Below are 16,056 nucleotides of genomic sequence, written 5' to 3' on the forward strand. Positions count from 1 at the left end.
GAGATGTAGCACCATAACAACGATATGAAAAAGAGGATTGTAGAGGTGAAGTTCTGAAGCGAGGAGGTAAACGAAATATCGAACTTCAAAGCCAAATAAGGGGCATGGAGCAAAGTAGGGAGGATGGTGAAGATCTTATAGGGGAGTTTCGAAGAGTATTTAACTATTTTTTTTAGGCAATCCAACACAAGGTGAGATTGAATAATTTTTGGGTCCTAAATCCATGTATCATGTGGATGGTGTAAATATAGTGTCTTAATTTAAAAGTAGATCTTGGAACCATTGGGAAATGCTTGCGAATCTAGTGGCTCAATGAAATAGAGCTTCTTGTGTAATGGGAATGAGAGGATGGTGGTATGAGAAGATTTGGGAAGAAGAATTATTGTATTGAGTACTGACATTAAGTGTCTTTTCCATGAATTATGAGAGAAACCATCACATTAACCATAATGGAGTAAATACGAGAGATGAATGACAGTAAAATAAGAGTTTAAAGTTTATGTACGGTTATAATTTAATGATTATGTAAATTTATTTTATATTGTATAATTTTTTTCTCATAAAATAAAAAGTTGTTTAAGAAATAAATAAAGCATGGCCTTTGGGTCTCTACTACTAGGCAAGAGAAATTTACAATTGATGAATTCAAATATTAGATTTATAGGGGGCTTGGTAAGATCTCCCCCATGATGCTTAGAAATAAGGGGGTATCATGTAGTTGTTCTTTTATTACCACCTAGTACGTGCATGTGAAAGCAAGGAACAATCAAATTTTGGTTAGGGTCACACAAATCCATAACAACACTATAATAGTACTTCCCCCCCCCCCCCCCCCCCCAAAGTTTAATCTTTATTATTCCTCTTTCTTTTTCTCCAAAGTTCAGATTTTCGAGTTTCAGTCATGTAATGGCTATATGCCAAACAATTGACTTAAGGTTCTTCTAGCAATCATGGTTTTTGAAGAATTAAATACCATAATGGAAGACCAGAGGTAATACATACTTTTTTAAAATGTATTTATTCTATATCAACTATTGATAATAAGTTGTGTACATATATATAAATATAGGGCAACAAATAGTATAAAAATAAAATAAAAAAAAACTTTATGATAATTCTTTTGTTTTTTTATCTTATTATAAGTGTGAAATATTTATTAATTTTATTGATGATTAATTTTTATTAAAAAATTTAATTAACTATTAATATTATATTATTGTTTTTACAATATTCAAATTTAAAATCTTATTCAAGAGACTCAAATCGAATTGCACCCAAACTTACATAATATAGGTAGTTGTTTTGGTTTAATCTCACAAATTAAGAGAATGCACAGGTGAAATTACTTTTTTTTTTTTGCTATATATAATTGAGGAAATTACTTTATTTGATGAATCTTCATTGTTTTAATTTACAGAGTGAATGAATTAAATCTGTTTGACCTCAAGTTTGTGGTCACCACTACATCCAGAGGTATTAATTGTTAGTTTTATAGTTGGTTTAAGCCTTACGATTTTATTCTTTAAAGGTGTATCAAAGGGTTTAGGAACAACCGTTTTACCTTAATTAATCCCCCTTTCCTCTTTTGTTAATAACTATCATAAATTTGTTATGTGGAAGTTATTGGTCCATAATATGACCGATTGAAGCCTTTTAAACCGTTTGTAAGGTATGATGATGGGGTGATGACCCTTCGGGACATGAGGATCTAGTTTCAGTGAGTCGTCCGTTAATTATAAGTGTTGGTCCAATTATTTGGACATAGTTTTAGAAAAAAGAATAAAAAATCAAATCCATAATGTTTCTACCGGACAAAGAAAGAAGAATATTCGTACATCCATGTTACTTTGGTGTTGGTTCTAATTTCAAACCCCAGCCAGCTGGCTGCAGATATCCTCACCTTCCAATTTGATATACTCCATAGATACTTGCCATAAAATATAGTAATGAAGACAACATTTTAACTTAATTATGACATTATTCACGTTTATGGTCAAATCTACATCTAATTGTAATCATTTTTGTTTTCGAATGACGACAAGGACTTGCAAGAACACACACATACATATATTATAACCCCTTACCACGAGATAGAAAATGAAAGTAAAAGGACATGCATTATAGTTTTCGGCCATCATATGATTGAACATTAGACCTAAAAATCCATTTTGGCTATCTCCAATTTTTATTATGGAAACATTTGCTTCGCCAACTGAAAGATCATTCCATAATTAATGAGCATGATCAAGAACAAACATTAGCAGCTGGATTTGCAAGCTTTGTTAGGTACCACCTTAAAAAATAAAAAATAAAAAATAAAAACAAAAAATTAGGAGACAGATAGATGTAACTGTTACTGTTTAATAAAGAAAAGCTACGCTGCAACTGCCGCCTTATGTAGCTGATGCAGGTGATGGCGATGGTTGTCTAATGGTTTTTGGTTCATTTCTCATTTTGTATACAAAGACAGGCTACTTACTTAATTCCATGTTATCTAATTTTTGAACATTTCTTTCTTTTTCTCAATATAAATACAATATTTTCGTTATCTTTGTAATTATTGCGATCGATCCCCATCTAAAAACTACTAATTAAACATGATGAATTAATTTCACTATAATTGTTTGCTAGTATTATTTCACTAGTGAGTGACCGAGTGAGAAGGTACATTTGGTGCATGATATATATTTTTGAATTGTACTCCTGCCTCAAATAATTAATACAATTTAAATTTAAATATTTAAATTTGTGACCGTATATATATATACACACGCGTTACTTGTTTGGTCTGCTGCTTACCAACAAGTCTACAACCCCCCTTGAGGTTGAGATTGGTAGAAATTTTAAATAATCTCTTCTTTTAAAAGAATTTCTTATGTATTTTCAGTATAAATAAAGTTTCCAAGTATTAAAATTAATAGCAGAAATGTATGTGAATATTACATGTATTAAAAAATCCAGAATATGATTAAATATATTATTTAGGTCACTTGTCCTTAATCACTACAATCTATCCTTATCATTAATTATAATTTGGTTTGTTATGCTATTCATTTATTTTAATTTTCCTAACTCAAAAGAAGGGCTTGACTCTAAAAAAGGCAACGCTTGAACTATCACTACAAGTGAACTTAAATAGCAATTTGCTCGAAGTGGATTAATCCAGCAACTCAAAACAGCAGAATTAATGTTATATAAGGATATATGGACAAACTCTACATTCCATTGATTTTTCCCAAAGCACCATAGAAATGACTAAGATTGGAATCCAATTTTATACTAAATCACACGAAACTTGCAATTAATTAACATCACTGTAAATTTGAAAAGGGAGTCTACGTACCCCTAGTAATATGTATTCCTTCATTTAACAAATTACAGTGCACCAAATTAATCACATTGCTGCATCAAAAATGAAATTCAATGCATACGATCATGTTTATACTGAAAAGTTGACAAGGGAGTCTACCCCTAGTAATATGTTTATATTTCAAAATCAACTTTTTTTTTTATCAGTATTCAAAATCAACTTTTTTAACAACTAAAAATAATTTTGAGAGAAATGGTTTATTTTTGAGTTTTAAAGTGTTTAAAATTAATTAAGGTGATATCCATAATTTTTTTAAAAAAATATTCTCATATTTATACTCTAAATGATATATTTAATTTATCATTCAAATTAATAAAATTAATTCATTTAAATTTACTTTTGAAATATTATTTTTAAAGTTTTGTGTAACTAACCTAAAGTAAAAATGAGGTTAAATAATTTATAAATACAATAAAATTACACCCATTTTTTAATAGATTTTTTCGTGTATAAAATTCTATATAATTTTATTAGATTATTTAAGATAAAATTATTTAACACCATTTTTACTTGGTATCAGTTACATCATCCCATAATATAAACTAATTTTTAGTTACTTTCAGAAAATAATTATATCAAAATTTGAACACGCTGTCGCTGGCTTTAATTTGTTTTATTTACGATGTTAGTGAAAATAAATTATAATTTATAAAATTAAAACAAGTGAAAATATAATGTTTTTCTTTTTTATGTAAAATTTTTTTAGATAAGTTTTACGGGAAATATAAAAAAGAAAATTTGGAGAAAGAAGTCAGATTAGTCACGTCAGTGATTCGTCGACGCCGACAAAGACTTCAGAGCACAGGACACAGGTAGTTACGACGTCCTAACATTCATTCCCCTTCCATGCTCCTTCCCTGCAATTCAATAAGGACCATTCTGTCATTTACACCAAGGGCATATCCGTCACAACACCACATCATACAAAAAACGAAAATTTAAATTACAACTAATCTCCATCTCCACCGTTGAAAATTTCCATCCAACGGCCCAGCGTCTTCTCAGCGCAAAGCGAGGGAACAAACGTGAACCGTCGATGCTCCCACATCCCTACTCACTCTCACTATAAAAACTCCCTCACTCACTCTTCTTCCAAAAACTATCTCTCTCTCTGTTTATCTCCGCACTCCGTCTTCATCAATCAGCATCACCACCGCTCCAACACAGGTACTTACTCTTTCGCTTCTTCTCAAATTCTCTCTCTCTAGATCTAGAATTAGAGGTTAATTAGTAAGTTAATTATGGTAGTAATTAGCAAGGTTTTGAATATCTGTCACGGTTGCGTTGCTATTGTTGATATCGAGGATAGTTAAAAAATCTTGATGTTGCGGCTGAAATCACCGTTCCTTGGTAATTAGTAAGTAATTAAGTAACGAGTGAGTGGTTTTTGAAATGCAGGGGAAAATGAGGGAGATCCTTCACGTTCAGGGAGGGCAATGCGGGAACCAGATCGGTTCGAAGTTCTGGGAAGTGGTGTGCGACGAGCACGGCATAGATCCGACGGGGAAGTACGTCGGAAACTCAGATCTACAACTCGAGCGCGTGAACGTGTACTACAACGAAGCTTCCTGCGGGCGGTTTGTCCCACGCGCAGTGCTGATGGACCTGGAGCCCGGAACCATGGACAGCGTGCGGACTGGGCCGTACGGGCAGATATTCCGGCCCGACAACTTCGTGTTCGGGCAGTCCGGCGCGGGCAACAACTGGGCCAAGGGGCACTACACGGAGGGCGCCGAGCTCATCGACTCCGTCCTTGACGTCGTGCGCAAGGAGGCCGAGAACTGCGACTGCCTCCAGGGGTTCCAGGTCTGCCACTCGCTCGGCGGAGGAACCGGCTCCGGGATGGGGACGCTTTTGATTTCCAAGATCAGAGAGGAGTACCCTGACAGAATGATGCTCACCTTCTCCGTTTTTCCTTCCCCCAAGGTCTCTGATACTGTGGTTGAGCCTTATAACGCTACTCTTTCTGTTCATCAGTTGGTGGAGAATGCTGATGAGTGTATGGTGCTTGATAATGAGGCGCTCTACGATATCTGCTTCAGGACTCTCAAGTTGACCACTCCTAGCTGTAAGTTCATCAGAAACCCTAATTTCTGATCCGAATGTTAGAGTGTGTGTGTGTTTAGTTATAATAATTTATTTTTGAAGTAACTAGTGTTTAGTTTCGTCATGCGAAACCGTAGTTTCTGATCTGATTGTTATTGAGTCTCGATGTGGTCGAGGACCTGCGGTTTCTAAAATTGGTTTAGAATAAAAATGATTTTAGTTCAAATTAATTTTAAAGTAACTAGTGTTTAGTTTCATCATGTGAAAGTGTTGAGTTTGTGCGTGGTTGAGGTTTCTAAAATTGATATATTTTGAATAAAAATGATTTTAGTTCAAATTAATCTTGAAGTAGGTGTGTTAAGTTTACATCATGAATTGATTTTGACTGTAGTCAAAACTTGATTTTATATGCTTGGTTATTGCTTGCTAAATTGTTTATCTCAAAATTTTGGTATAAATATAATCACTTTACTTCAAATCAATTTAACCATAATTAATTTTTGGAAATCAATTTTGTAATCATTCATCCATACACAATACATGCAATTTATGTTTTTAGATGTTTTTATTCTATAAACGAGTTATTAGTGTAAATTATTTTATTCATTGCAAACATTACTTATCTTATAATTATTTTAATTCAAAATCAATTCAAAATCAAATCCTTAATGTAAAATTAGTCATGTTAACATGTACTTAAAATTGTGTTATAGTAGGTAGTGCTTCAAAGTGATTCTGATGCCAAACATGGCGAGATGATGTGTGAATTGTGATTGTTTGTGTTGCAGTTGGTGACTTGAACCACTTGATCTCTGCGACCATGAGTGGTGTTACATGCTGTCTTCGATTCCCTGGTCAACTCAACTCTGATCTGAGGAAATTGGCCGTGAATCTCATTCCCTTCCCTCGTCTGCACTTCTTCATGGTTGGATTTGCGCCTCTCACCTCTCGCGGCTCTCAGCAATACCGCGCATTGACAGTGCCAGAGCTGACACAGCAAATGTGGGATGCCAAGAACATGATGTGTGCTGCAGATCCAAGGCACGGGCGTTACCTCACGGCATCAGCCATGTTCCGTGGCAAGATGAGCACCAAGGAGGTGGACGAGCAGATGATAAACGTGCAGAACAAGAACTCTTCATATTTTGTCGAGTGGATTCCCAACAATGTCAAGTCGAGCGTGTGTGACATTGCTCCTAGAGGGCTCTCCATGGCGTCCACATTCATTGGAAACTCGACCTCGATTCAGGAGATGTTCAGGAGGGTGAGTGAGCAGTTCACGGCCATGTTTAGGAGGAAGGCTTTCTTGCATTGGTACACCGGGGAAGGCATGGACGAGATGGAGTTCACAGAGGCAGAGAGCAACATGAACGACCTTGTTTCAGAGTACCAGCAGTACCAGGATGCCACTGCCGAGGATGATGGGGAGTATGAGGACGAGGAGGACGATGATGTTGAAGCAGACCACATGTGAAGAGACTGAATGTGAAAGATGCCTGTGTCTTACTTATGCTATGTGATGCGTAAGTGTGTTTGCTCTGCTCTCCAACGTGAAGAAGATTGTAATTACTAATAGTGTATGTACGGTTTGCGGGATAAAACTTTGATGAGCTTGGTGTGGAGAATGGAAAAAATAGGGGGTTAGTGGGAGTGGAGTTTGGGAACAATGTTATGCGGCACCTATCTGTTTGTTCTTATATTGGCTTGCTTTTATGTTGTTATATTGAGTCATGTTTCCGTAATATTTGTTGTTCTTATGCATGACTTTTGTCTACGTTGGATTCTTGGAATGTCTTTGGAGAAAGCCTTGCCTCATGTTTTTGTCTATACTGTGTTGAGGTCAAGGTGTGATTTAGGATACTGATCGAATCTAGTTATCCTTTGAGAAAGTGGAAGATTAACCCCTTGCTCTACATATATGCATAACAGAGCAACAAAGATTCCAATCAGTAAATTCTAAATGCGATTAGAAAGCAAAAGGAAACTGCTACCCCGTGAGGGAAAGTTCTATCCGGCATCTAACACCTGTCAATTGCAGGACAGATCTCAATTTGTATGGGACTGTTGCTTCTTGCACTCCCTCTATTGCTTCCTGCACTTTTCTTTGCATTATGGAAATGGGAAGTGCATTGCGAAATGTGGTGGATCTTCGGGTTGACAAAAGGGCAAATGCACACTGGAAAAAATGTTGAGCATTTGACTGCAACAAATTTTATAGACTTACAAAACTTCACATTTGTAAGTTAAGATGCTTCAAAAATACTGGATTGATCTCAATTTCATGAATAATGCTACTATTTTTTTTTTACTCACATCTCGTTTAGAAAGTCCAATATAGTCACGACTTTATTCTTAAAAAAAGAAGAAAAAGAACACGTGACTTTAAAGCACTTGCTGAACTGGTAAAGGAGCCACCTCCTTGAAGAGTTGCTCATGGTGATGCTTATAGTAATAAACACCTCCATTGAGGAATAGTTGTTCAGCTGAAACATAAAGATAATCGATAATAATTGGTATGAAAGTTTAAACCTACATGGATAAATGTCAACTCAATGGAAATAAAGTGAAGATTTTATACTCTAAAAATTATTAGTTCATCACACTCTAGAGAAAAATGGTCGTGTCCCCATTCTTTTTCTGATCAAATCATGGAATCATACTATTTTTTTTTATCAACCAACTAAAATTTTCAGAGAAATTTTATATGGACAGAAAGCAACATCAAATAAATGTAATATCTTCGACAAAGTTTGAGAATGCTAATCAATATGGATATACTTTCAAATCATTAATAATGCTAAAAAAAAACATATTAAACAAAAAATAAGCCATACATTGAATCTTTGAATCCACCAGCACCAACTCTTCCATGAAAAATGATATTTTTTTGGCTTGACAAATCAACACCGACCATAGTCGAATAATCCTCACACAAATATTCCAACTATAAATACAGTGTTAAAATTTTTGAAGCATCATTATGTCAAGAGATCGAGTGCAAATTTGGGTTTCGAAAGCTTCTACACTTCTGATTAGTTTGTTCAAGAAATACAAATATACATTCAAAGAGATTTGTTGACAACTTCTTTTAGACACTCGATAAAAAAATACATATTGAGAAAATATAAAAAAATGTATGAAGTATTTAACTTGTATAGATTTGGTAACAAATCATATCTCTTATGTTTCGAAAGACATTTCAAGTAGTTTCTAATTTTTTTATTAGTTGTAAAACTTATTTGATTGTTCGGTAAGTAAATTTTTTAGTAATTTCTAATATTTTTTGAAATGTTATTTGAAATAATATTTTTTAAAATTTTACCTTTTAGCTTCTAGGTTTTTTTATATATATATATTTTTATCTTTAATGTATTTATCAAATTTTCTTACTTATCATTTTTTAACAAATCAAGCTTTTATTGTTTTTTTCATTCATGTGTTTGTCATTTCCTTGTTTCCTCCAACCCGCAAATTCTCTCATTTTGTTTCACAACATGCACACTAACCTTTTTTTCTTCGGGTAATGGTATTTTTAATTTTTTTTCACTTCTCATATAATGCTTTGATAGATTCTCTTTACAATATTTTGATTGTGAATTTTTCTAGTATGAATAAGTAAAAAAATAAAAACAATAAAAAAATAAACATATGGTTGATTATTTTATTTTTTATATTATATTTTGGATATTTTTATATTACATTCTTAATTTAATGATTATAGTATATATTTTATTAATTTAGCATTATAAATTAAGACATTGATAATGATAGATGATAGTTTTTTTGTTATTATATTTTATATTTTTTATGTTACAATATTTATTTTAACCATTGTAACACTTATAATATTTAGTTTATTATTTCAACATTATATTTTGTTTATTATTTTTTGAATAATTTTATATTAGATGTTTTATTTTAACTATTATACTAATTAACATAATAAAAATATAATGTTTAGTTATGTGTATTTTTTATATTATTTTAAACTTAATTAAAAATATTTTAAGAATTAGTATAAGATTAATAGTAGAATATTTAACATGAAAAAATAAAATATAAAATAATAGAATATAAATATGTCTATTTTTATCATTTTATAATTTTTAATTACTTTACCAATTAATTTTATTGAACACTTATCATAGTAGCTTTTTAACTAATTTTACCCCACATTAGCCTACGTATATAGATTTAATCCCCCAAATATATTTTGGTAACAGAAACTATATTATTAAAAATACATGAGTGATCAAACCACTGATTCAGCCGATAGTCCTTTTTTCCCCTCTTTTAAAAATACAGATTTTTAGTCGAAAGATCGACCAAGAAAATTGGCCCTTTGGGTTGTATGGTGCTTTTGCTTTGGTCCAAAAGTAGTAGAGCTTGTCACATCTTATAGGACAAATTGGGCCATAATGTCGACAAGATGGATTACCAATATTGTCATATTAATTTTGCCATATGGACAAAAAAAAAAAAAAACTTGATATGTGCCATTTTTATTTTTATGTAGTGTTTATGCAGTTTTCATATTTTGGAGTCAATTAATCAATCACTTCTGACTTTGCTGACTCCAAAATATGAAAACTACATAAAAATATGAAAACTGCATATTAATTGAAACACTATATTTTTAAACGAAGAGAATGATTTAGTTAATCGGTATGTACAAAAATACACAGCCTTTTATTGCCCTGTCATTAACCAACTACCATTATGCCAATATATTGGTGGCTACCATCCATCCATCTTGACTAGTTTTGTCATATATTTTAGTCACTTTCTTTCATAATCAGTCTCTTCTACCATTGTCGGAATTAGAGCTCACTATAGAGGTTCGGGTTCACATGCAATTCCGTTAACTCGTTGAATGAAAAAAAATGGTTTAGAAACTAAGTAGTACTCTAATATGTTGGTTCATTTAAACAAAAATAAAAAGTTTGTTTAATTTGGTTCAGTTTACTAATACTAGTCCACATATTAAGTGGGCTGAATGAAAATCACACGAAAAAGACCTGTTTAATTTTGCGTGTAAGTTTAATTTTGTTCATTTAATGCGTATTATTATTATAGACTGCACTAAGTTGACTTGTAACAAAAACAAATTAATTGTAATAACAAAAAAAACATTAACTAAGTTGACTGTATATCCACTTATAGCTAAAACGCTGATCATCAAAATTTGACCATTATACGTTAAAACAATTTTTAAGCTTGAAAATTCTTATTTAACATGACCACTACAAAATATATTTTTTTGCTGATTAAAAAAGATTATAAAACATTTTAAATACAAGCATCTAATAATTGAAAATTATCCTACTAAAAAAATTGAGAAATTATCTTATCATCACATCATATATATTAATAGATGAGATGATATGAAATTATAAAATTGATTTGGTGGTCGAAGGGAGGAGGCTCCAAAAAAAAAAAGAAATCACAAGTTTAAATATCTCTAATTAATCATTAATATTTATCGAAAAAAAAATGTCATGACATGATAAAATCATAGCTTCTTATTAAATATGTGTATAAAATTAGTTTATTTTTATTTTCTTTTTTAAAGTTTCTATGTAAAAATAAAAAAAATGCAATCAAGTTTCTTGTTCCGAATAAAATAATTGTGAGTTTTTTTTTTATCTTTTTCATTTATACTTCACAATAACTGTGAATGTATAAGTTAATTAAAAATTGAATAGAAAGTAAGAATATAATTTTAAAAAATAATTAATATTTTATCTTAAACTTTTAAAACAACAAATAAAAAAAATAAAAATATTTCAAAAATCCCACAATAATACGTATAAATTAACTTATTTAACATTACAATAGCATAAGAGAGGGAAGAATTAAATCAATTAATGCATGCTTCCACAAACTACTTTACTCATCTAACTTTAAACTTGAAAGTGGGGCAACATGAGACAAAAGTAAGCAAGAATATCTAAGATAAAGTTACTCTTAATAGTTAGTGGCTGATGATTCTCTAATGTATATATGTTCTCTCTTTGAGTATTCCAAATTTATTCTTTGGAAAATAATACCACTGTCAGGTTTGATATATGATTCTAAAACTATTATTTCAGAATAATATTATTTTTAAAATATTTTTATTTTTTTCTTTTTTATTCTCTTGATGAGAAGTAGAATATTATACTTTCTATGGCATATAATAAAATTCATCTTATATAACTTAATAATTAATTTCCGTTTTCAATTTTATTTTTCCATCACAATATTTCTCTTATTATTTAAATTTCAAAACTATTCTTAAAAAAATAATGTTTAAATATACAATTTAGTTCCCATATATAGTTTCTTTTAATTTTGATTTTAATCCGTATATTTTAAAATTTTGGTTCCGAATATCTTTAATTTCAAATTTTCAATTTCTTCATAAAAATAATCCTGACCATATTCAGCCTCATCAATAATGGCGTTACATTTAATTTAGCTAGTGCATACGTGATGACTTAGTTAAATTAAGGTTATACAAGATTTTGATACTCTTTTCCTTGGCAATCATAGTGCAGTGGTTATTAACTCTGAATTCTTTTTCAAGACGAGAGTAAATATGTAAAAATATATCTAAAATTAATTCTAAACTCATAATCAATTCATTAAAATAAAATCAAACTAAACACACACTTAATATCCCATCCAGCCAGCTATGCATAAAGAAATAACCCAAAATACGCCAATGAGTCCTAGTAGATGGCAGAGAAAATTTGATGACTAGCATTAGTTTTTAGGTTTCTAGTTATTTTAGAACTTTGAGATTGTGGCCCTTCAATTAATGTTTCTACAAAGGCTTTGATATAGTAGTTGCACCACATCCTGTCCAGCTTTGCATATGCATAATCAATATGAACGTACCCATCTTGACATAACAATTGTACATGGCAAATTTTGCAAAAACAATAGCATAAAAAATCATTCTGAATTAATTTCTATAATTTCATCAATGAGATTTCTGTATATCATATTTGTAGTAATATATCTTTGCTTTCATTTTTTTTTTGATGGGGCAGATAAAATGGTATCTTAATTAATGAGAATCACAGTTAATTAAAATGGTATGTTAACTATTATTCTTGATATGTATACTATAAAAGACAAATAAAACAATGAAAGGAGTAACTTTGTAAAACTTTATCCAAAGGCAATAATATTGTTTTGCCAAAAAGGTTGGGGTCCCAGCCAAGATGATCTAAATAAAAAGTAAAGTACTGTGGCTTAATTTGGTGAGATGGCTTCTTTTTCCTCTCATGTCTGTGAGTAGGGCGTGAAGCTAGGCATTGGAATCTTCTCTTAATATATTTAGTCCATGCTTTGGGATAAAAATAGACAAAAGAAATTTACACTATAAAATTCATAAAATACCATTATTTTTTTCGTTCACTCATAAAATGCCATCATACCATGTGAAGATAAAATTTCTAGAAGAAGTGTATAGAATGTTTTAACAAAAACACTTTATTTGGTTTGGAAAATAGAATAGGAATATATATATATATATATATATATATATATATATATATATTTGTATATGTATATGTATATATAAGAAAATGATGCGCAAACAAATATTTGCTTAATTGGTTAGGATAAGAGAAATTTATAAAAAAAGAATGATAAATTATTTGTTTGCTTGTTTAGTTTGATAGAAAATAAAAAGAAAAAAAACTTTGTTTCTTCTAAAATAGACACTTATACCTCTATTATAAGTAAAGACTAATTAGTGTCTTAGGGAAATAATGAATAAGTAACAAATTTTATGAAAACTTTTAATGTTTAATATTACCATTATATTTCCATCAATATATTTATTTATTTATGTTTTTAAAACATTCAACATAGTACCCTAAAAGTAATAATAAATTTTAGTTTATATTTGAGTACTGTTTAGAGATAAGTAAATTAATGAATCAGTAAAAGTGTCTATCTCATTACCCTTTCTTTTCGAAATTGAAAAAACTTTAAAATGGTGGGACGCAGATTTATGTTTCCTTCTCCCCAATTTCTCTTTGAACTAAATAAGAAAAAAAATCTTATGTTTTTTCTTCCAATTTCATTTTTTTTTTTTTGGAAATAATGCAAGTCCCACATCGACTAAAAGTAATCTCAGATTAGAATATATAAGTGACGGATAACCCTTATCCCTTGAGCAAGTTTTTGAGGTTGAATTATATCTCTCACATTATTCATTCTAAGATGGTATCAGCATCTTAATCCAAATGTGGGCATGAGAACGATGCACAACTTTGGCTCCAAAGAGTACTCCTCCCGTAATAGAAAATAAATCATTCGGACACAGGTTAGTCATTTAAAAAATTAGTTTTCATTTGAAAATAATGGTTAATGTAACGTATCGACAATGATGATTTCATAATTTTTTGTAGGTGGCTGCGACGTGGAAATCAACATATTGACAATAATGATTTGATAATTTTTCGTTGCAATGTGGCACATCCTCACGTCATCACGGGCATCATGATGAATGATTTTCATGTCTTTAAATATGTTGTTATATGTTTCTCATTTGAATTTGACACTTAATCTATCGTATGCAGTTTATGAAGGATACAGTTTATGTCGCGCATCAAACTATAATAATAAATAATGTTAAAAAAAAACTAAAGTACACAAACCAAAATAACTAATGTTACTAACGATTTCATTGAAGACCACAAACTAAATACATTCAACAGAACTTCAACCAATACAAGTCATTCGTCTAACATACATAAATCAATTAAATGAACAACTCCCACAGTTAGATTGCATTGGACATCAACGCCTGTTGTGCCCTTCTGCTCCACATCTACTACATTTTTGTCGGTGCTCAGATGGTTCGAGCCAATCCATCTCATTCTTTATCCTTGTTGATTTTGGCCGACCTTTCGCACGAATTGTAGTTGGGTTAGGGATAAGTGTCCATGCATCATCAGAAGGAGGAATTGCCGCTTCATTCCCAAGAGGCCACCATTGTGCGGAGTAAGCTTTTAAGATGTGCTCATTTGTGTAAACAACATCTATATATTGGTAGTATTCAAGCTCACATAACCACAAGCCGCAATAATGTGTGAACATGGATAGTGAAGCGCAGAATACTTTCCGCATTGACAATAATGACCATTCAAGTTAACCGCCCATTTTTGTCTGCCACGTTGCGTTATAGGATTGAAGGTCTCCTCTACTTCAAATCTTATCGACTGGATATCATAGACACGAACGAAGTGCGAACAAGCTTGCTCTTGATTTTTTCTAAGTTCTTTAACAAACTTAGAACAATATACTTGTCTTTCATTTAATTATCTTTGGGCTTGGTGACCACGATCAACAAAATACTTTCGACACCTACTATATGTTGATTTGACCAACGCTATTATGGGTATGTTGCGACAATCCTTCAAAACCTTATTTATACATTCTGAGAGGTTGGTTGTCATGTGGCCATATCGACGTCCTTCTTTATCATAAGCCATGGCCCATTTTTCCTTTGAAATGCGATCAATCCATGTTGCTATGGCTGGACTCAGTTGACGAAATCTTTCTAAATTTTGATCAAAAATATGCTTGCAAGGAGTGTAGCCTGCATGAAATTAGTTAGCAAGAACAATTTTAAGTATATATAAAACTTAAAATTAATGTGACCATGATAAATTAAATCTTACCCGATTTCTTCAATATTTCTTTTTGTTTGGCATTGTTGAATTTGCAATTGAAATTGCTTGCTATGTGTCGGACGCAGTAAACATGATAACCGTGGGGAGGTTGCCAACCAAGTGCTTCGTTAGCTACAACAGACTTGATACTCGTGTGATGATCAAATATGAGACAAATACCATTTTTATCTGTGACGTGTTCACGCAAGTGTGCTAAAAACCATAACCACGTTGTTAAAGTTTCACCTTCGACCACTACGAATGCTAGAGGAAGGACACCACCATTTCCATCTTGTGATGTGACCATTAAGAGGGTCCCACGGTATTTTCCGTATAAATGTGTGCCGTCAACTTGTACGATTGACTTATAATACTTGAAAGTCTCTTTACATTGACCAAAAGTCCAAAACACTCTATGAAACTGATGGTGTTCGCGACTAACCGTATTCCCAACAATAAAATCGTCATGTAGTATTTGAAAATAGGATCCAGGAGAATGATTTTGCATGTGTGTTAGCCACAAAGAAAGTTTCGCATATGACTCTTCCCAATCGCCATATTCAATTGCAATGACTTTTTGTTTCGCCATCCAAGCTTTTTTGTACGACACCTTATAGGCAAATTATCTTTTCTTGAATCAAAGAAACTTTTATTGATGAATCTTCTCTGATCATGCCTGTTAATAAAATAAAAAAAAATCAAATAACCAAATTTAAATAACAAATAACGAAAAAAGAGCATAATATGAAGGCGAAAAACATACCTATTACACAAGTGACAATTAAATCTGAATCAAGCTTCTCGTGATCTGTTGTCATAGTCATATTCAGACATGTGTGTGGTCCACCCCATTGTGTGACTTTCCATGAATAAGTTTTTTTAGATAAAATTGCCCTCATATAAAAAAGGCAAGGACACTCTTCTTTTTTATTCGGGCAACAAACGTACTTGTTTGATTTGCTTTCA

General features: G+C 31.6%; 1 protein-coding gene across 1 annotated transcript; it reads left to right on the forward strand.

Moving 5' to 3' along the window:
* Positions 1-4,403: 4,403 nt before the first annotated feature.
* Positions 4,404-7,241, forward strand: LOC114406610 (tubulin beta-5 chain-like). Its single transcript, XM_028369367.1, has 3 exons — positions 4,404-4,537; positions 4,769-5,438; positions 6,205-7,241. Exons 2-3 carry the CDS (start codon positions 4,775-4,777, stop codon positions 6,888-6,890), a joined length of 1,350 nt encoding a protein of 449 aa, XP_028225168.1. The 5' UTR covers positions 4,404-4,537; positions 4,769-4,774; the 3' UTR covers positions 6,891-7,241.
* Positions 7,242-16,056: the final 8,815 nt, after the last annotated feature.

The sequence above is a fragment of the Glycine soja genome, chromosome 3 (genome assembly GCF_004193775.1).
Source record: "Glycine soja cultivar W05 chromosome 3, ASM419377v2, whole genome shotgun sequence".
Lineage (NCBI taxonomy): Eukaryota > Viridiplantae > Streptophyta > Magnoliopsida > Fabales > Fabaceae > Glycine > Glycine soja.